The sequence below is a fragment of the Pocillopora verrucosa genome, chromosome 12 (genome assembly GCF_036669915.1).
Source record: "Pocillopora verrucosa isolate sample1 chromosome 12, ASM3666991v2, whole genome shotgun sequence".
NCBI classification, from domain to species: domain Eukaryota; kingdom Metazoa; phylum Cnidaria; class Anthozoa; order Scleractinia; family Pocilloporidae; genus Pocillopora; species Pocillopora verrucosa.
In genome coordinates this window covers 1,370,667-1,391,999 of record NC_089323.1, presented here as the reverse complement: position 1 = coordinate 1,391,999, position 21,333 = coordinate 1,370,667, and the positions used below count along the sequence as shown (strand labels likewise).

General features: G+C 38.9%; 3 protein-coding genes across 4 annotated transcripts in view; 2 read left to right on the top strand and 1 right to left on the bottom strand.

Moving 5' to 3' along the window:
- The window catches only part of LOC131791484 (tetratricopeptide repeat protein 28), an 88,536-nt gene that overhangs the window by 51,296 nt on the left and 15,907 nt on the right, over window positions 1-21,333 (bottom strand). Inside the window, exons 1-2 of one of the 2 annotated variants that reach the window (XM_066158961.1) lie at window positions 8,979-9,186; window positions 5,384-5,535 (exon numbers count right to left, since the gene is read on the bottom strand). In XM_066158961.1, the coding sequence (XP_066015058.1) occupies window positions 5,384-5,480 (97 nt within the window). In that variant the 5' untranslated portion in view covers window positions 5,481-5,535; window positions 8,979-9,186. Of the gene's footprint in view, window positions 1-5,383; window positions 5,536-8,978; window positions 9,187-21,333 lie in introns of those variants that run through there. The other variant, XM_066158962.1, reaches the window with a different exon arrangement.
- LOC136277362 (uncharacterized) lies at window positions 16,727-17,706 on the top strand. The gene is made up of 2 exons (XM_066159392.1): window positions 16,727-17,147; window positions 17,252-17,706. Exons 1-2 carry the CDS (start codon window positions 16,727-16,729, stop codon window positions 17,704-17,706), a joined length of 876 nt encoding a protein of 291 aa, XP_066015489.1.
- LOC131785382 (uncharacterized) lies at window positions 17,856-18,653 on the top strand. Its single transcript, XM_066159391.1, has one exon. The coding sequence runs from the start codon at window positions 17,856-17,858 to the stop codon at window positions 18,651-18,653; it is 798 nt and encodes a 265-aa protein (XP_066015488.1).

Below are 21,333 nucleotides of genomic sequence, written 5' to 3'. Positions count from 1 at the left end.
TCTGTAAACTAGAGACATTGGGTGATGTTGAGAAGTGAAATATTTACACTACATCTGTGACCCTTAAACGGATCACGTACTCGTACGTGTAACGTCCGGAAAATGTCACGCATGTATAACACCGTAGGCGCACCTGATGTATTCTATCCACTGACTTCAATAGTAAAGAGACAACTTATTTACTATTTGTATATGAGCAAGCTTATTTACCCTACTTGAAAAAATCCTTGATGAAGTCTACTATTGTCAAACGAAACGCGTGGGAGATAAATACAAGTTTTTACTTTCTCAGTTCGTGCAGTGTAGTTTGTTCCGTCAAAAATGCTTTTAATGTGAAGTCACGTCGATCTCGACAGAAAAACTGAGCTCACCCTATCATAATCAATGGTTTGATACCGCAAGTACCAATTTAGGTACATCATTGGGCTTTGATCACAATGATGAAACAAATGTGCGTTTCCTCACGCTCGCCACGTTTATTCTTTGGAAAATTTTTTTTAATGGAGGGCGATGTCGCTCAGCTTGGCGCGTCTTGACTCTTGCCGACGAGAATTATCGAGGTGAACTCCATGAAATTCTAGTCAAATGTTTTAAAAACTTTGTCTACCCTTGATTTGCACGCAGAAAAAAAAGGCAAATCCCGAACGGTATTTCAAAACAATTTATTCATTAGTCAATTTATGAACTGTTTCATAGCAGCCCGAGGAAAAAGAAAAATTGAAACAACCGGCGTATCGGTCAAATGAATTCCAATTTTTTCAACAAGCAGTTGGTAAGTTCATTTTTCCTAGTAAATTTAAGTGGGGATCATTTTTTTGTGACAGCCGATCAAAGATAGACATTTCTGAAACGTCTCTGAAACTCTTTTTAAAAAGAGCGTACACTTCCGGTAATATTTTCCTCCTTCTCGCAACAGCACAACAGACATTGTTAATCCTATGCAGTGTAGGTGTATCAGTTGTATTACGTCTTCATAGTGATACCATATAAGAAATCGAGTGTCTAAAAAGCCCTCAATTCAATCTAACACTCGAATTGGTAAGTCAAGATGGTGCAGTTGTCTTGTTCACTTGCAACTAACTGTACAACCAAATGTTACTTTTCTCGCGCTGGCCAGGGACGGCAATAGCTCACACCTCTAAATTCGTGGGTAAACAGCTTTAAAAAAAACATTTGAGAGACGTCGATGTATCCCAAACATGCGTTTCGTCCGAGATGAAGCTTATTCTAGCGCGTAGTGGCTTATTTGGAGATGACGAAGGCCGCGATTTCACGATGTACCTCAAATATCGTGCACAACTTGGTGTGAGATTCAGACCTTCGGGTTCGTAAATGCCACTATCCTCCTCATAAAAATCGGAGACATAAAGTGAGAGAGAGCTGAATCTGCAGATGGCAGAAGAAATCAAAGCTAGTGGCGAGTCTTTCTGGTGGCGGCAAGGTGACTGTAAACCTAAATAGAACGCCTACTGTAGCTGCTATCTTGGAGTCGACAATGAATAAGGAAGAAGGGCAAGAAGAGCGCCTATCTGAACATCAGTTTTCCTAACTGGTGATTTGTGACTGAGATGAACTTTATATCATATGATTGATAGGGATACACAGGTACTGTAGAGACGCTCACATAGATAGAGGTAGGCGATCCTCCCTCTGACTTAAGAACTGCGACAAGTTTATAGCGCAGACCAACTGGCACAGTTTGAAGCACCTCAGGGTCTCACTAGGCTCGTCACATTAGAAACCTTCAGCAAACAAGTCGTACAAGCGGGTGGTTATCAGCAACGTGCACATATTTCTGAACGCGGGTCATCGCAAGAACTATACCCAATCCGTCATAGACGGAACAAGAAAGCGAGATATTCTTGCTAAAAGAAGGATGTATCAAAACATTTCAGTCATTGGCTGCCATCCAAATGTACCCTGACAAAGACAAAGACAGTGAAACCGACAAAAAAATTCTGCCTAGGATAAGATCAAGAGGAAATGGACTAAGACCGGCTTGCCATTCTATAGGGGACGGCTACGTTCGAGGTCGGACCTCAGGTAAAAAGTCTGACGAACAATCCCTAACTAGCCAAGAAGACTTTGGATGGGCTCTTTGGAAAACACAAAAAACAGCCACCTTTTCTCAGAAAGCAGAGAATTATCTCCTAGAGATCTAGTGTGCTGGACAAGGGAGGAAACTAGTAAGGCAACCACCTCTAATGTGATTTCCCAAATATCGAGTTTAAGAGACGACACCAGCCAGAAATGTTGTCTAAGACTGACCGGTTGATACAGCAGCAAATCGCTCGATACTTCAGCCGGTTATCTGCCTTAACAAAATTTGGTTTATTGATGAGGTCCCCCTCTGTAAATATGAATAAGGACGGAGAGGCCGATACCAATGATCTAGCTTCGGAATTCGAAACTGACCGAACAAGGCAGAAAATAAGGAGAGACCTTGCAAAATTTAGACGAAGACTGCAGGAGAGGGTAAAGCTGATATTAAGCTAAAAAAAAAGAAGACATTTGCATCTCACTTTCCTCTCATATTTATTGTCTTTTCTCACGAAAACAACTGGCTATGTCTTGGGATTTCATCAAGGCAAATTTGCAGGAAGGCTACTCGTCAAATTACCGCTGGCTCAGATTCTTATTTAATAAATTTTACAAGTCACGCAATTAAACGCCGGCAACACTCGATGTAGAGAGATGAAGATTTATGTGTAGTAATAGAATGCTTGAAAAAAAATATGCAGATATTTTACGATCGAAGCAGGCAAATAATCATAGAGATCTGCAGATTATTCTGAAATTGTTATCTAGCAGACAGCATGAACAACGCGCTTGAATAATTCCTACTAAGAGTCTTCGGGTCACACAACAGATGTTAGCTTAGCGGAGTTCTGCACGGAAATGTTCGATGGCGGTAAGTGACAACGACAACACTATTTTAATTTTATTTTCGGGATAGAGGCACAGTTTTTAGTCCGATAGAAGTATTGATATTTGCTCTCGAGCGAGAGCGCAGAATTTCTCGTCTCTAAAAGCCGAAGTTGTAATAAAAAGTAATAAAGTAATAAACGACTGAAGAAAGAAACGCTACGATTTTCCCATTGATTTTTCGTTTACACGCATCTCTCTAAACGTGACATTTTCCATTCCTACAAAAAATCTCGAAAGTATTTCACATTTTTCACCTTTCTTGGTCAATCATCTTGTATAAAGAGTTAAAAAATGTAGGTTTATTTTGTCAAGTGACCGCCTAGAGCAAGTATTGTGTGACAGGTATAGTTAAGAGAAACTTGTCACAGTCGCAGATTTTAAAAGGCATCCAAGACAAAAATACGGTAGCGCCCAAAGATTTTTTTGATGATTTTCAGAGATGAAATGATGGGTTATAAAGGGTAATTAAGATTAGTGTTGTAGCTTTCTGGCAACGGGAGATATTTGACCTCAAAGTTGTCAAATATTTGGATGAATCGAAAAGTCTAAAACCAAAGTCGTATATTTGCCTCTATTGATTGACAAGCCGTCAATCAAACTGAATGATACTCGCAGCAGACATTAACTAAGGATGTAAAAATATGTGTGCAAATCCTCAAAGTAATCGGTTAAAGACCATCGCCGTGAGAGCTTCATACATTTTACCTATTTGAAGCGATTTCCTTGGTGAAAACCAAGAAAAACCGGGTGTGGTCTATCTTCCCCCGGAAGAACCAAGACAGAAACCAGTTTGTCTCTTTGAGTTTTGGGGTAGACCCTTTAAACTGCCAAAGTTTCAGTGAAATCGGTGGGATGGCTTGTAGCACGACTGCCCGTTGCTCTCGTGGACACTCTCTTAACATATCTGACACCTGTGACTCATTGGACTTAAGGAACTAAAATATTCATGCTGAAATTTTGCTTTGCATTCCGCATTGAGTTCTTCATCCCGTTCAAAATAATATTCTTATCATGATTAATGGAAAGTAATGGCGTAGCAGTCAAGAGCTGGATTCAAATGTACATCAGGGTAGTCTCGACCTCTTAATTAAAGTCAATTGAGACAAGATTGAACTCCATTTAACCTCATTTAACCTTAGAGTGTTGAGTTCTTTTGTTATTATTATTATAGCACAGCTAACATATCTAACCTCTCACAATTGCCTTAAGGAAAGTTGGATTTAACTCAATGGCTGCTTCTGCATCCCTTAGTGAATCCTGGTGATTTCCTGTTATTGAAATAAATATCTCTGATTAGCCATACATGTTGCAAACCAACTACCATTACTATAATTTTGGGAAAAAACTTGTAATGCTCATTGATATCTGGGGTAAGAGGTTACTTCTTTGTATATTTGAGAGGCCAACATAAGATGTAAATTTTTCCGGGCATGCATTCAAAATTATCACCTTTTTCAGAAAACTACTACTGACAACTCAATAGCTTCAAAATAGAAAAAAATGGATATCATCATCTTACCAAGTTTAGAATGTGCAATAGCCCTGTTGTTGTGCAGTTTGGCCTTCAGTTCTTTCTCATTGCAGTTCATTTTAATTCCTTTGGTGTAAAAATGAATAGCATTGATGAAATCTCCTTTCTTGAAGGCCTCATTACCCTCGTTTCTATAAACATCAGCTATGGCTGCAAAGAAAAAATAAAAAATAATTTGTGTCAAAGTCTGTGGTTGTAGTTAATAATTACCTGTGGTTGTAGTTAATTAGTGCATAAGCAGAGCTGCCAAGATCTGGAGATTTAAAATCTGCAGATTTTTCCTTTAATGCCAGCTGCCACTTTTGCACCTGCCTGACTTGACCCATCCCCTGAAAAGCTGGGAGTAATACTGCTGAATCATTTACTAAGCTCATGAGAATAAAGGAAATGATCACCAACCTAAGAAGCATTGATCTTCAAATGAATTCTCTTTTTCAGTACCACAAGAAACATACAAAGAATAGTATGAAGAATATGGATACTGATGTTAGGGTGTCAAGGGTTAAACACCTCCATATTCAATGATATAACACTTGCACTCTACTGGAAATTGGTTGCTTAGGGGAAGTTGAAACTTTCAATTTAATGTTGCATAATATAATGGAAAGATGATGATGATGATGGTACTTATGATGCAAACTTACAAAATGAATGTCATATGATGATCAAATAAAGTCTTTACTTATTATAACTTTGTGTACTTGCTTTGAAATTTGAGAAAAGAAAATAACAAATATGTCATGGATCCTCTCAGTCAATGAACAGCATATTGTAATCATAGAAGAGAGTCATTACTGGCCAAATATCCTTTAAGGTGGTCATGCAATGTATTAATATCGTTCTCCACATCTGCTTACATTCTTAAAACTGGTGGAATAGAAAACGTTTTAACAGTGACTGAAGCCAAAGTTGAACCTAGCTCACCTCGTAAAGTGTCCTCATCAAAATCTGAAGCATTTTCTTTGTCAGGTAAGTCTTCATTTTCAGATGGAACCTTAATTGGACTTCTTTCTTTAGCCATAGCAACTGTAAGGGGATGCTTCTTTCAAAAAGTTGCTGTTTTAAGTCATCCTGGCCTGAAAAAAAAGATGGTTGCAAATGGTAAAAAATTAGCTCAACATATTACCCAATTGTAAACTAAATATTTTTTCCCTCCTGAGAATGGGAGGGATACAAAGACACAGAATCACAAGCAGTTAATATTAATAGCATATTTAAAGCAGTAAAAGAACAAAAGATATATATACTGAAGAAAACAAGCATTAATATTTAAATAAACAATAATTCACTTCTCGTTACAATAAATTTCAAGATTTACCAAAGACATTCCTATGCAATTGACTGAAATAAATTGGGCAAAAATCAACATCTGTGTGTTTCAAGTTTATATAATTTGTAACAGTAGCAATTTAAATCATTTAAACTAAGAGGTGGTAGGTAGTTAGGTCACATCTGGATTTGAAAAGTGGCCTGTCCAGGCCCTGAGCTTTACTTAATCCTGGTTTCCTTACATGAAGCAACTGGGAGTATTACTACCCAACCCTGGACAGGATGCAAGTCCATTCCACTGTCATCTCTCCCCCCCCCCCCCCCTTTCACCCCCCTTGCATTTTATCAGGTTTCCCTAACTAATTTTTGCTACCCATTTATACTCCTGGATGGAGACAGACACTGTAAGAGTAAAGTGTTTTGCACAAGAACACAATACATTGACTGGAACCCAGACCTCTTGACCCTGAGTCCAGCACAGCCCAGGCTACAAATCCAGACCTCTTGACCGTGTGTCCACCTCACTAATCATAAGCCCACCATGTCTCCGCAAGAGGAGAGAGTTTATGCTGAATCATTTCTCATAAGAAACAAATTTTACAACACCAAAGTAAAATTTTCATATTTGATTTTTAAATAGGGATTACTGGTCAAAACTTATAAAAGATGTATTTCATTTATTCAATTTCCTACAGTTGAGCTGATGCCCATATTTGTATAAGTGATTGTTAGTTCAACTGTTTCACTTTATCACAGGAAAAACAGTGAAATATTTACATTTATGCATGCTGATGTATGTTGAAATGGATTTCAATTTGGTACAGGTGCTGACATTTTTGCTTTATAAGTATATGTATATTTTTTGTATTTTTTGTCTGTGCACAAAATTGATTTGTCTTTGATGCTAACTTTAATTCTCCTAATAATCATGCCTGGTTGTTTTTTAAATATCAAATAATCCTTGCTGGCTGTCTTCATGTACAAAAAAATTCAATAAATGTGGAGTAGCAAGGAAGTCAATTGAACTGGAATTCAAAATAGCCTGTAAGTGTATATCGCTTTTACAAAAACCACTACAAACTTCTATATAACCAGCTGATTGCCAGGGCTTTACAGAGGTATATTGGCCCAAGGTTGTAACAGAAAAGGAATGACATGGTGCCAATATTCCCCAGAACCCCTCAAGAGAGCATGGTAATTGTCATGCACCAATGTCACTTGGACTAAACTAGTTTACAATGAATTTACATGTTTTATGATTTTCTGTATGGTGCAATGATGGTCTATGTGGCAAAATCCTGACCAAGTAAGAACCAATCAGAACTTTACATTTATCCCAAGACTACCTTGCCATATAACAACATAAATTATCAACAAACACATACTTGGATGCATGCAGCCTCATGCAGAACTAAACCAGTTTTGATTAAAAAAAATTGATCGGAAACATTCAGTTGATATGATTATTGATTCATCGTATGCTGATTAGCAGATGACAAAAGGTAAAACTTCACTCAGACTCTAATCAATCATTACCAGTTGATGAATTGGATTCCTAAAACTCGAATGCAGTTAATTGAAAGGACTCTTGCAGTAAATAACTAGCTGAATTTGAAGAAAAATCAACTTGTCTCGATATTTAACAAGGAAATCAGTATAACAGTACAGTTTGGAAGGACAATCTAAGCTGTCTATCGAAAAGAAAAAATCCCTTTCAAACTACAGTATAAAATGATAAACATAAACACATGAAATACGCTGAAAATATTTATCGCTTTTTGATCAAATGCATCGTAAATACGGGAGCAAATTAAGTTGATACGTACATACCGTATTTACCCGTGTATAATGCGCGCCTGTGTATAATACGCACCCTAATTTTTGACCTCTTTTTTCCGAAAAAAAAAATTTCATGACAAATACCAAGAATTAAAACTTCCATTTTTTCACTTAATTAACAAGAGCTGGGAATTCATCAATAATATGTTTACAACAATTTCTAACTAGTTGCTACTACAAATATCGAACGCACCGAGCACCTATTTACAAGCTTTTCTATTCAGTAACAGTCAAACGTTTTATAAATGTTGTAACTTGAAGTCCTTACTAATATACCTAAATTCACAACTTGAATTATTATCATAACAGCCGTTCATAAACATTATTTCTACTCACAGTACTGCTGGTAGCTTGAATATAATTACTGCATTGCAATTGCGTGATTTAAGTAAAATGTTCAGTGTCTTTAAACCGACTCACAGTCCGATTCGAATAGGTTTTCGATGACTGAATCCTCAAGTTAATCAGTGATCTCAGTTGAATTGTAAACCAATTCATCTTGTGATCCATTCGAATTGTTTGTGATCCCACACTTCAGAGAGAGGCAGCGATCATTTCTGATGGAATGCCTTCCTACGCTTGTGAAATATACGAACAGATCAGTTCCTCCGAAGCCTTTTTTTGTCGTCCAGTAAGTTCGTGAATTCCATCAGCCATCCACTCCTTTCGGACTCCATCTCTAAATGGTTTGTTCAAAGATACATCGAGCGACTGGAGAAGGGAAGTTCGCGTTTGAAGGAAGTGTTCACAATATCTGTCATGTGAGCTTCAAATGAGTTGTAAACAAGCAAGCTCTTTCTCCTCCCCAGGCCATCGATCCGTGCACTTTTACTTTCTTTGTTGCGTTTTTAACGTATGCAAATTAGGACGTGCTTGACAAACAATAGAATCCGTGTATAATACGCACCGCGATTTTGATGCTTGTTTTTATGGAAAAAAAGTGCGCATTATACACGGGTAAATACGGTAAGCCCGACATGAAAGCTAGTGCCAAACACGATTGTGTACATGCTCCGCATGACACGTAAAAGAAACTGAAAGTGTTGCGATCAAAAGGGCTTGCACTGAATCAAATCGATAATTTTGATATCCTTTGTAACTCTCCCGAATTACTTATTTTGTCCAAGGTAAATGCCAGGCATTGCTTGCGAATTTTTGTGAATTCGACAGCTGTAACTCGTTCAAACAAGCTTGTAGCTAACACGAAGCGGCAATACAATTAATACACGCCAGAATAAAGTAAAAGTTGGCAATCGTCGCCACTTAACTGCAGGAACGTCTTTCATTGTCGGAAATCAGCGAAAGTTCGGAAAGATGAGGAACATTTGAAGGAGGAAATCTCAACTAAAAACATTTAAAATAAAAGTATTTACCTTACACTCAAAAATTTGATAAAACCATGCGTTCTTACCTCTGTCGCGGAAATGGATGGCACGTTTGACTATTTTACGACCTTGCTTCCTCAGTCCGTCATGAAAATGTTTCAAAGTCACTAAGACAGAGAGAGTGCTAAGAAAGACTCGAAAGCTATATCATGGAACGGAGAATCGCAACGGCGCGTTGTGAAAATGAAACAAAGAGTTCTTTGGCCCATAAGTCTGTGCAAGCTTGAAGCCGGAAATGCTACAACTGAAATTGAAAGAAGAGCCCACATATGGGCAGCTGTCACCGCCAAAAAAACAAAAAATAGAATTGGTTTGTAATAACAGATAGAGTCTAATTGTCTTTTGGAGAACGATTATCTTATCTTAAGAGTTTTATTTAAAATACAAATGGACAAGTCGCATTTGGTGAAATGAAATATTCAAACAAAAAATGGTTTATACAATTGGGAGCTGTGTAGCCACCCTTGTTGAACTGATTCAATAAAAACATGAGTGGCCAAGTGTTAACTGAAATGGTTCAGTGTCGAAATGACAAACGGTTCAGCTAACTGTACTTTGGTTCAGCAACTTGACAAAAACGGTTCAGAGTGGTGTGAAATGGCCTAGGTTATCGGCAAATGGTTAATCGTAGCCGCAATGGTTTAGCATCGCATCAATCTCCTCACCGTAAAGTGAAATGGTTTAGCGTGACCCCAAATGGTTTAGCGTGACCCCAAATGGTTTACCGTGACGACAAATGGTTTCGTACAAACCGAAATGGTTTCGTGTTACAGCGGTTGGTGCAGTTGGTTTACGCCGTAACCGCCAAAAATACAAAAGCGAAATGGAAAAGTCAAGCTTGAAATTGAATAGGATAAGAATCTCAAGGGCGCCTCAAAACTATAAAAACTATATAGTTTTTAGGCGCCCTTTAGTTGTAGTTTTGTCGTCTTAAAACAATGAATCTCTTTATCACGTTTCCTAGCTATGGTTCCTACTGTCAAGACGGTAAATGTGCTGTCGCGTAAAATGATGCATTTTATCTGTATTTTTGTTATTCCTTTTGTTCCGAAATATCATTTACTTACTGGTATTGCGGCAAGATGATGAGGGTATAAATTTATTCGCTAACAAGCTAAAATAGGCAAATGTGAAAAAGGTAATTACCGGAGTGAGGCTCTTTGAGTCCAGTGGACAAGGACGACGAGGCTACAGAAATAACGTGAACGTGAACGTGGAGCGTGAACGTGGTGAACGTCGAGTGAACGGCGTGGCGAATACCTCGTTCCGGCGAATTTCGCGCCAAATTCGATCTGAATGACGTAGGTTGTGACGTCAGACCCCACATAGACTGTTTCATTTTAAGCTTGACTTACCTATTTCCCTTTTGTATTTTTGGCGGTTACGGCGTAAACCAACTGTTGTAACACTTAACCATTTCGGTTTGTACTAAACCATTTGTCGTCACGCTAAAGCATTTGAGGTCACGCTAAACCATTCCACTTTACGGTGAGGAGATTGATTCGATACTAAACCATTGCGGCTTACGATTAACCATTTGCCGATAACTTAAGCCATTTCACACTACTCTGAACCGTTTGTGTCAAGTCACTAAAGTACAGTTAGCTGAACCGTTTCTCATTTCGACACCGAACCATTTCAGTTAACACTTGGCCACTTGTGTTTTTCTTGAATCAGTTCAAGAAGGTTGGCTACACAGCTCCTGAATTGTATAAACATTTTTGTTTGAATATTTCATTTCACCAAAGGCGACTTGTCCATTTGTATTTTAAAAAAATCTCTTAAGATAAGATCAAGAGAAAATCTCCAGGTCTCTGCAGTTTTGGTGAAACTTTTGCAAGGGTCTGCTTAGGATCATGCTTATGACCACAAGCACTACGTTAGCAATGACCGAAAAATCAGAATGACCAGTAATCGTCCGTTGTACCTTTGCGGCTGACACCAGTTATTGCCAAGATTTGTGTCACAAAATGCGTCCCAGTTTCATGAAAATAATTTCAATTGCTGACGCATTGAGAAATGAGAAATTTAAGGGCCTTAAACAGCGTCCACGTTAATCATCTGACAGCAGACTTGTAGTTCAGTGAGCTGAGCTTAAAGAAAATCAATTTTGATTTCAATGCGTTCATTCGCCGTTAAGCAAATTCATAAATCTATTCAGCTGGTGTCTACAAATCTTCATTTAAGGTTTAACAGTCAAACTGTCGAACTGAACTGTCAAATCGAAATAGAAGTCAAGCTATCACACGAACGAAAACGGATTTGAAGAGAATTTTGGCAGCTCGTTGAGCCCGTTAAGAGCGTCATGCGGAAGAAAATGTTTAAACGGTTAGTGTTTTAAGTACGTGGTATCTCTGGTTTGTTGTGTTTCATTTCATCAAAAAAAATTAATGCAGAGTCTCGAGTTGACATTAGCTTTCTTATGTAAATATGATACCACTATTAGGATTGGAATCGTTTAAAATGAAGAAAAAAAGAAACAGTTTGCTGATCTTAGCTGAAAGTCACGTTAAATGTGAAAGTAGGTTACTGGCACATGTCGAATCCAGTGGCACGAATTCCTTGGTATAAAGGAAGGTCTTAAGCGCGGTTATTCTTCCGCGATTATTCCACCTTTGTGATAGCAGGGCGATGAAAGAAGTGCGCGTAAAAATGGGAATAAAGGAAAAGTACGATGAAAAAAAGGGAAGGAACAAAAGGAAGGAGAAAAAAGAGATGCGCAAATGTGAAAAGGTGTAAAAAGGTAAAAAGGGCGCACACAGGTAACAGTATGAACACGTCCGTCGGCATTCAAAATCGGAGAACGGAGAACGGTATGGGGTGGGGGTGGGGGTGGGGGTGGGGGCTTGAAACATGGAATGTCAGCTGCAAAGATTATCAACTTGTGAAGATTTATTGGACTACGTGAAGATTTTTGTAATCTGCAGTGGGACTGTTCATATCTTATGGAGTCTGTGGATATGTCTGGGATGCTTGGAAATTATCATTTTTCCAGGCTGTTGAACGTAATATTCCATCAAAACAACTTAAACCCCAGCGTAACGCACTATGGTTAAAGGCCGATCTACGGAAATTAATTCGCAGGAAGCGCAGATTATGGAAACAAGCTAAATCCTCTGGGGACCCCGCTAAATGGGTTAAATATAAAAGACTAAGTAACTGCGTGAAGGACCAATTAAGCAAGGCCTACTGGAACTATGTCAACGATTTAACAGCTTCATTAAAGACCAACCCCAAAAAATTCTGGTCTTTTGTCAAAGCGCGCATAGGCAATCGTAGCGTGGCGAGCTGCATCGAGTACGAGGGACAAAGAGCATATACACCACTCGATAAAGCTAACCTTTTCAACAGTTTCTTCCATTCTGTTTACATCAAGGCCTCAGAAGCAAGTAATTTCCAGAATCCTAATCAGCTGACTGAACATGTTATTGGTGACTTATCTTGTAGCGTAGAAGAAGTGACGAAACTACTTCAATCAATCGATGTCAATAAAGCATCTGGCCCTGACAATATTCCTCCAAGAGTACTCAAGGAATGTGCTATGGAATTGGCTCTACCCCTGACAATCTTTTTCAACTTCACTTTGTCTCGGGGGAATATTCCAACTGATTGGAAAGTTGCAAATGTTGTGCCAATATTCAAATCTGGCAAAAATAACCTGGCAGACAACTATCGTCCAATCTCATTGACTAGCGTCGTTGTGAAAACGTTAGAGCGCTTGATCCACAAGCACATAATGAAGTATCTGATTGACTTCCAACTGCTTAATGACAATCAGCATGGCTTTAGACCATCAAGATCTTGTGTTACCCAGCTACTGCAATTAGTACATGAGTGGCTTCAGGCCTTGGATAAACTCGGATCTATTGACGCAGTATTTTTGGACTTTGCCAAGGCTTTCGATAAAGTCTCTCACGCCCATCTCCTCTACAAATTGGAATGCAATGGTATAAAAGGCCAGATCTTAACTTGGTTAAGGGATTTTCTCACGTCAAGGAAACAGCGTGTAGTGATTGAGGGTCAAGCATCTGACTGGTTAAATCTTACATCTGGTGTACCCCAAGGCAGTATACTTGGGCCTTTGCTGTTCCTTGTATACATCAACGATCTTCCTTACTCAGTAACCTGCAACGCTGATTCGTTTGCTGACGATACTGTCCTTCATCGACACATAGCAAATGGATCGGATTGCGATCTACTTCAAGAGGATTTAACATCTGCCTCTGATTGGTGCAAGTCTTGGCTTGTTACTCTTAAGACCCAGAAGTGTGAAGTCCTACACATTTCACGGAAGAATGACCCAGTAAGATATCAATATTCGTTGAATCATATCTTACTACCGGAAGTGGACCACCACAAACACCTGGGTCTTTGGCTGACGCCGTCTTTATCATGGGATTATCACATTAACTCAATTTGTGCTAAAGCTAACAAGGTCCTGGGCTTGATAAAAAGGACATTTGGTTATTCAAACAAGACTGGTATCAAAACAGCTTTTAAGGCACTAGTGATACCTATCCTCGAGTATGCCTGCCCAGTCTGGAATCCTTATCTGGTGAAACACACCAAGGCAATCGAAACAATTTAGAGAAGAGCGTCCCGACTAATATGTGGCCCAGACAAAGAATATCCTGAAAGACTTCTAGAGTTAAAATGGGACTCTTTAGAACTGAGAAGGCAATACCTTAGCCTAGTTCAAATGTATAAGATTATATTTGGTTACTGTGATATCAATTGCCATCATTACTTTGATATTATTGGAATAACTCGAACTAGAAGTAAGCATGGGTGTAAAATAAGGCCTAAAGTTGCTCGTACAAATTATTTTCAATATTCTTTTTTTAATAGATATATTAACGATTGGAACTGTTTGCCTTCTGAAGTAATGTCATCCCCTAGCCTTCAGTCTTTTAAAGTTTCACTAATTAAGTACCTCCGTTCATAATTACCCCAAATACCAGTTTTGTTTTTTTTTGGTTATAGTTTTTTTTTTGAAGGGTATGTCTTAGCATGGGAATTTAGTTTCCCCCTACTACCGTCCTGTCAACCATTTTTGTACTTTTGTTCGATGTATGATTACGAACTGGGATTAAAGATTAAAGATTAAAGATTGCGAAATAAGATTCATGGTGATTTTTGCGGATTTTTTCGGATTTTCTTTATCTGGCGGTGGCATACCTGAATATTTTTATGAGTTGTGCCGTATTTTGACTTTCCCCACAGGCTCGTCAAATTCAAACAAGGAGTGAAAGTACTAGGCAATACTACAAACCAATGAATAGTCTACTATATTATTTATGATCCAACTGTTTTTTATTCCGCCATGTCTTTCTGCTCATTTCTCATAAGGCGGGAAAAGCAAAGTGGATAGAGAAGCGCAGCGTGCGTAGCCGACTGGTTAAACAGGTTTTTTTTACAGTACAAAATAACCAACTGTACACATGTGGTATATACATATATTTGCATTATTTGAACTCTAGCTTGTGCAGTTGGATTATAAAACCAAATTATCTCGTTGTACCCCTCACCGACGCAGCACCACAATTTCCTTAGAAACTAAACCCAGTTATTCATACATTGTTGATTACAATGCCTGCACCTGGTGCGAGGCCAAAAGCAACCAAAATATATTTAATAGACTGCGCCTGGAGTAGAAATCTCCCAAAAACTCAGCATACTTCGTATACACACACCTTAACATTACTAAAATACTTCTCGAGCGCTTCACATGACTCTCACTTTCATACGATCTGATTAGTTATACTTTATTTTTATTATTTTTACATTTTTCTATTATTTCACGTTTTTCCAGTCTATCGAGTTCATGATCCATTCAAAGCCGTTTTCTTCTTGATTGGTGTTCTTTGTTTGAAAGAAATTTGATCATATGAATTAACGTTTAAGCGTCTGACGAAAATGAAATACCATATGCATAAATCAATTGATTGAACAGCTCGCTAAAAGGAAATGTGTAGCAGCGAGAGAGGAGAATTAACAATCAGATCTTGGGAGTTAAGGGGTTTAAGTCTTTTGGAGTGATAGAATTATCACTAGTTCTTCGGATTAGACAGAGATACTCTACTAGATTAAATCGTTTTGTAAAGAATCCTTTTACGGTGGCATATATGCGTTGGTAACGAAAATCTGAAAAGGAGAGGCGAACATTAATTAATATGATATGAGCCCCAAAAAATGTTTAGCGAAGATGTACATCAATCAACAAAAAAGTCTTCCTCGGCGTTACTTCCTAGTTCCCAGAAAAGAGTATGAGTAGCCTCCATGCTAAAGTTTTAAACTGCTTTCCCCTATGAAGGAGACTGTCAGCGTAGCTCAGTTCAATGAACAATAGCTTTGTAAAATTAGTTTAAAACATTTGCGCTCGTTTTCTACTCACTTTGAATTAGAAATGTGAATTCAAACTTTCTGCGTCCTTAGAGATAGATTGTGAACGCAGTCTCGTCTGGCTACCACGATGGCAAAACACCTTAGCGATCTCGTGTTTACCAATTTGTTCACCTTCCCTGGAAATGGTTTCTTGTTGCTGTTCACCTTCCTCGAGTGTAACATCAAGGACACCACTGTCTTTTACCGCACCTACAAGAGTGGGCATCTCCACTTGTCCTGTTTGCAGTTGATTATCAAGGACTCAACCATACCAGTTACTTCCGCCTGCAGGCCACTGAGGGGGAGGAGCAGGGCCAAGAAGCAGGAGAGGGACCACTGTGGATTTTTTGCCATTCCTTGAAGTATCCTTACAAATGTAGGACATACTGAACTAATAATTAAGATGTATGGGAATGATTTTGAATTAAAAAAAACTATTGCTTTACTTTTCAAAAAAATATTTTCAACCTGGCAACAATAGAAGAACATCTTCCATAAAGTAATGACATAAGCACAATCAGATGACTTTTGCCACCTCAAGTCATAGGGACTCAGAAGAGCTACGATCTCATCTTACTTTATTATTTCACTATTATTTCTTAATCCCGACCGACAAACCAAGAACACTACACAATGACCTGGCCAGGTTTCCAACTCAGACCTCTTGACCCGGAGTCCAGCGCACTAACCATTACGCCATCGCGTCTCCCTCATAGGGGTAAAATCACAAGTCTGCCTCGTCATCATGCGCACTGACGAAGTCACGTGAGAAAGCACTAACCGCCCCAGAGATCAGTGCATTTTCCCGTCTTGCCTGAGACGGTCGAGAAATACGAAATCTAACTTCGAAATCAAGAAAACCTTTCAACGTCGACGTAAACTGTCATACAATCAAAGAAAAATAGGAGAAACTCTTCTCAGCTACCTTATCAAAGACCGTCAACATGAAAAAAAAAGCAAAATCCAAAAGAAATATCAGCGCTTGACTCAAGCAAACATGGCGACTCGCCAAACTCACTCGGGAAACCCGACTCTATTATTGAAGCACTCTCGCTTATGACTAAACAACTAGTGTCCTCTATTACCACACTCAACTCCTCAATGGACCACTCATTTACTGAGATGAATGAGACTTTAGGAAACCTCGCATAGGTCGAGGAATCTGCCAATGAAGAAGGCTCGGTAAACTCCGACGCGGAGAAAGAGACCGACAAGGCGCCAAACAAAGACAGCGCTAGCACTAAGGACTAAAACCTATCGGGGTCCAGCACCGCTAATAACGTCAACAATCAGCTGAAGTTGACAAATAGAGCACCAGAAATTTCTCAGGTTTGTGTGGAGGGACAACCTCTATGTGTGTCTACCAAATGGGTTAAGCTCTGCACCCCGTATGTTTAGCAAGCTGCCCAAACCTGTGTTTAAAGTCCTTAGAGAAAAAGGCCTCATGTCATCTGCATACATAGATGATCTTTATCTGCAAGGAGATATCTTTCATGAGTGTCTTGGAAATGCCTTGAACACAGTGCAACTGCTTAGAGATCTTGGATTTGTAGTCCAAGAGGAAAAGTCTTGTCTGCATCCCTCTCAACAACTCGAGTATTTGGGCTTTGTCCTGAACTCAGTGTCAATGACGGTACGACTCTCTCATGCTAGAGTTCAGAAGGTGGTCCAAGCATGTGAAAAGCTTCTCAGTAATTCCTATCCCACCATACTTCATCTAGCAGAGGTTATTGGGCTTATGGTCTCCAGCTTCCCCGCCGGGGAACATGGCCCATTACACTACCATAGCCTTGACATTGAGAAAATTGAGGGTTTGAGACAAACTAAAGGCAATTTCTCGAGTGAAATATCTCATCTGTTAATTCAAGAGAGGAACTGCAGTGATGGATTGCAAACCTCCTTTTTTCCTGTAAAGCAATCTCACATGGTGAAGCTGATATAGTAATCCAAACTGATGCCTCTTCTCGAGGTTGGGGAGGGGTGCATGGCGACCAGAGAGCAAGGGGCAGATGGACCCTCACAGAAGCACTAAATCACATCAATTACCTTGAACTGCTCGCTATATTTTTATCTCTCAAAGCTTTGTGTGGTGCACACAAAAATAAACACATCCAGGTGCAATGTGACAACACTACTGCAGTGTCCCACATAAATAACATTGGTGGAAGTAAATCCATTCCATGTAATGAGGTAACTAAACAAATCTGGGCCTTGTGTATTGCTAATAATAACTGGCTCAGTGCTACATATTTATCTGCATGTAAAAATGTAGAAGCTGATGCAGAATCTAGGGTATTTAATGACCGCACAGAGTGGATGTTAGATCCACAGATATTCAAGAGGATTACCAATAAGTTTGATAGTCCTTAAATTGACCTCTTTGCATCCCGTTTGAATAAACAATGTGCCAAATACTCATCATGGCGTCCAGACCCGGAAGCTTTGTTCGTGGATGCATTTTCTGTAAATTGGAATAATTTATTCTTTTATGCATTTCCTGCTTTTAGTCTAATTGGGAGATGTCTGGAGAAATTACATGCAAACCAAGCAGAGGGCATTCTTATAGTGCCACGGTGGATGTGCCAAAGCTGGTACCCCAAACTACTCAGACTGCTGGTGGAGGTATCCATTGTTACTCAGCCCAAGAGAGATCTGTTCGTTTTGCCGGGGACTCAACAACTACACCCATTACTGGAGAAACTGACTCTCTTGGTATGTCATTTGAAAGGAAAATTTTCGAAGACAGAGGTTTTTCTAAGAAAACAACCGACATTATCATGCACTCATGGAGGGACTCGTCCCGAAAACAATATGATGTGCACATTCGCAAATGGATCCTACTCTGTTCTGCAAGGAAAATTGATCTAATTTACACAAATATAACTGACGCTCTAGAATTTTTGGCTGCCATATTTGATCAGAAATTGAGCTATAGTAGTATTAATTCAGCCTGTTCAACTCTTTCAACCATCTTACAGACTTCAAGTAATTGTAACTACACATTTGGTGAACACCCAGACGTTAAACGCTTTATGAAGGGTGTTTATCAGAACAGGCCACCTATGCCCAGATACAACAAGACATGGGATGTAAATGTTGTACTACAGAACTTGCGGGGCATGGGAAAGGCGACAGAACTATCGATTAATGAACTGACCTTAAAGCTAGTTATGCTTATAGTGCTTACCACAGCATGTTCTCGGCTTGAGGAAGTGAATGGGGTGGTCTTTTTGAGTCATCTTCTGAATATATTTACAGCAGAGCTGAGTTCGTCTTTCTTTCAAGCTGCTAAGGTTGGTAGTATTAAGGGCATCTAAGTTACTATGGCATGGATAGATGATATGTAGTGCCCTTTTTTTAATTGACTTCAGCTTATTTGAAAGAAATTCAGGAATATCTTGCCAGAATTGTACGCCATATTCTAGTATATGTTTTATTGTTGTCAAATAAACTTTGACAATTTCCTCTGTATTAACACCCGGTTTTTTAAGAATCCTCAGGGAATACAGGCGTTTCGAAGCTTTTTTCGATATCTAATATATATGCTCGCTCCACTTTAAATCTTTATTGATTATAATACCGACTAATTTATAAGTTGTTACACCTTCAACGGTTTCGTTACCTGGGACAATTGGTCTTGTAGTAAACTATCATTTTGCATGAAGTTAATTAACATTTCTTTGCATTTTTTCGGGTTTAATTTCATATTATGTTCGATAGAAACTTGTGAATATCATTGACAGCTACATTTAGTAAGCTAATACCGTTTCTTGGCAGGATTTCTAATGGCATCATCAACGAATTTAATCCTCAAATACCATTTACGCAAAAGATTGTTGGTCATTACAGCAAACAAAATCACACCCAGTTTCGTCCCTTGTGGGATACCTCCCCTGGGTGACCTCCAATCAGACAGAGAGTTACCAATCCTTGCAGCTTGCGATCTCCAGTCAGGAAGGCACTAATCCAGTTAATAAAGACAGTGTCTATATGGAAAGACGCCAACTCCCTGAGAAGAATTCAATGGTCAATCAGGTCAAAACCCTTAGAGAAATCGGTAATTCCCACAATTCCCACCATCAGTTGCTTCGTCAATCGTCTGTAAGATATAAATCAAGGCGTCCGTGGTGGAGTGCCCCTCCCTTGCGTACTGGGGTGGATTAAGTTTTTCCGAAATTTGGGCCACGAGCCTGCTGCGCGCAAACCCTTCCATGACTTTGGCAAGGGTGCATGTCGGAGAGATAGTTCTCAAACTCATTATTAATTCATGCTGAGAAAAAGGAAATTACAACCGTGAAGGAGGTTTGAATATGTGATATTAATTATCCTAAAATTTGGCGAATTTTTGCTTTGATTTTCTCCAAGAATTATTAATGGTCTGAGGAGCTATATCAAACATTCGAGAGAGTGTTTCGTCCGATATCCGAACACCTTGAAGTTGGTTAAAAAAACTCGGCTGCGCCTTGTTTTTTCAACCACTTCTCGGTGTTTAGATATCGGATGAAACACTCTTCCTCGTGTTTGATATATTACGTCTCAAGTCAGATTGAATTTCTTGAAGCGGAGAAACCTTGGGCTGGGGGTTGATTATGGATCGCTTCAGCAGATCAGGAACATATCCCTCCCTGAGTGAGCATTTATAAATATCCACAATTAGCGGGGTGAGTTCAAATATTGATGACTTATAACTTTTTTGCATCGTATCACAACTATACCACTTTGCCTGATTATTTCTCTCCCATCATATACAAAGATTTTTCGCACTCTCAGATATCATCAGGCTCAGGCTGAAAATCCTGTTGAACATCAGCCGAGCCAGCTAAATGTACTGAACATAGCTCAATACAGAAAAGCAGTGCATAGTTCACTGTGGGTGAAGTTAGCATTAGTTGTTTGTTTTGCACCATTCTTTATCGTGGTAACCGCGATTGCACATAGTAAAACACATTCATCGCATTTGGTCATCCTCAGGGGAATAACCGTTGTCTTAGTTACTTTAACTCGACGTTAAACCCGTTTCTTTACTGATGGAAGATAAGTGAAGTAAGACAAGCAATGAAGCAGACAATCCGACAAACACTTTGCTGTCCATGGAGTTAGACCATCTCGACTTTTACCCGATCGTACTTTCAGTTCAAAACTGACTGATAGGGAACGCTCGTCAATCAGCTACACCATGATATATATCTTTGCTCGAGGTCTCTCGATTGTATTTTTCGCACCTTAACAACTAAACGGAAGGCAACCAAAAAACTAACCATAAATTTATGAAAGTATTCTTAAAACTACCTCTCATTATCATGAATGAATCAATTCATAATCTAAGAAAAGATATGAGCGCGTACGATCATACTCTCACGTGTGTTATTGTAAGTAAGTGTACGGAACAAAATTGAAGTAAGAACGGTTTATACAAAGTTCTCTTTCAGGTTCACCGTTCCGCTGAAATTATATGCTGAAGGAAAAAAGGAATGTTGAATGAAAAAAAAATATCGACTTTTAAAAATATCAGATAGAAAGGGTCGCTTTATTTCCAGTTTGTTCATGGTGTATTTTTCAATTGTCTCCAAGTGATTTGATTCTATTTTTACCATTTTCCGAGCGATTAACTGTCCTAAACTTTCCCCTATATTTCTTTCAAGTCGTTTCATAAAGTTTTATTGAATTCAGAATTGACCCAAAATACAGCGAGAATATTTCCAATTGATTATCGGGCTTAGATATAGCAGTATATCTAAATATACTGCTTATTTCTTTACTTAAAAAAAGTCACAGTCGAGTTCCTTTATTGTTTTGAAAACAGTAATATAGCTGATGTCTTCATGTTTGCCAAGGGATATGACTTTAGTGCTAATTTGTACTTGAGGTAAATTTTACTGATTGAGGTAAACAGCTAATAGCGGCCAATTTAAACACAGCGGTCAAACACTGCGCATGCACATGTTTTGAAAGAATACGAGGGATTTTCAAACGCGTGTAGTACGTGAAGTGAAGAAG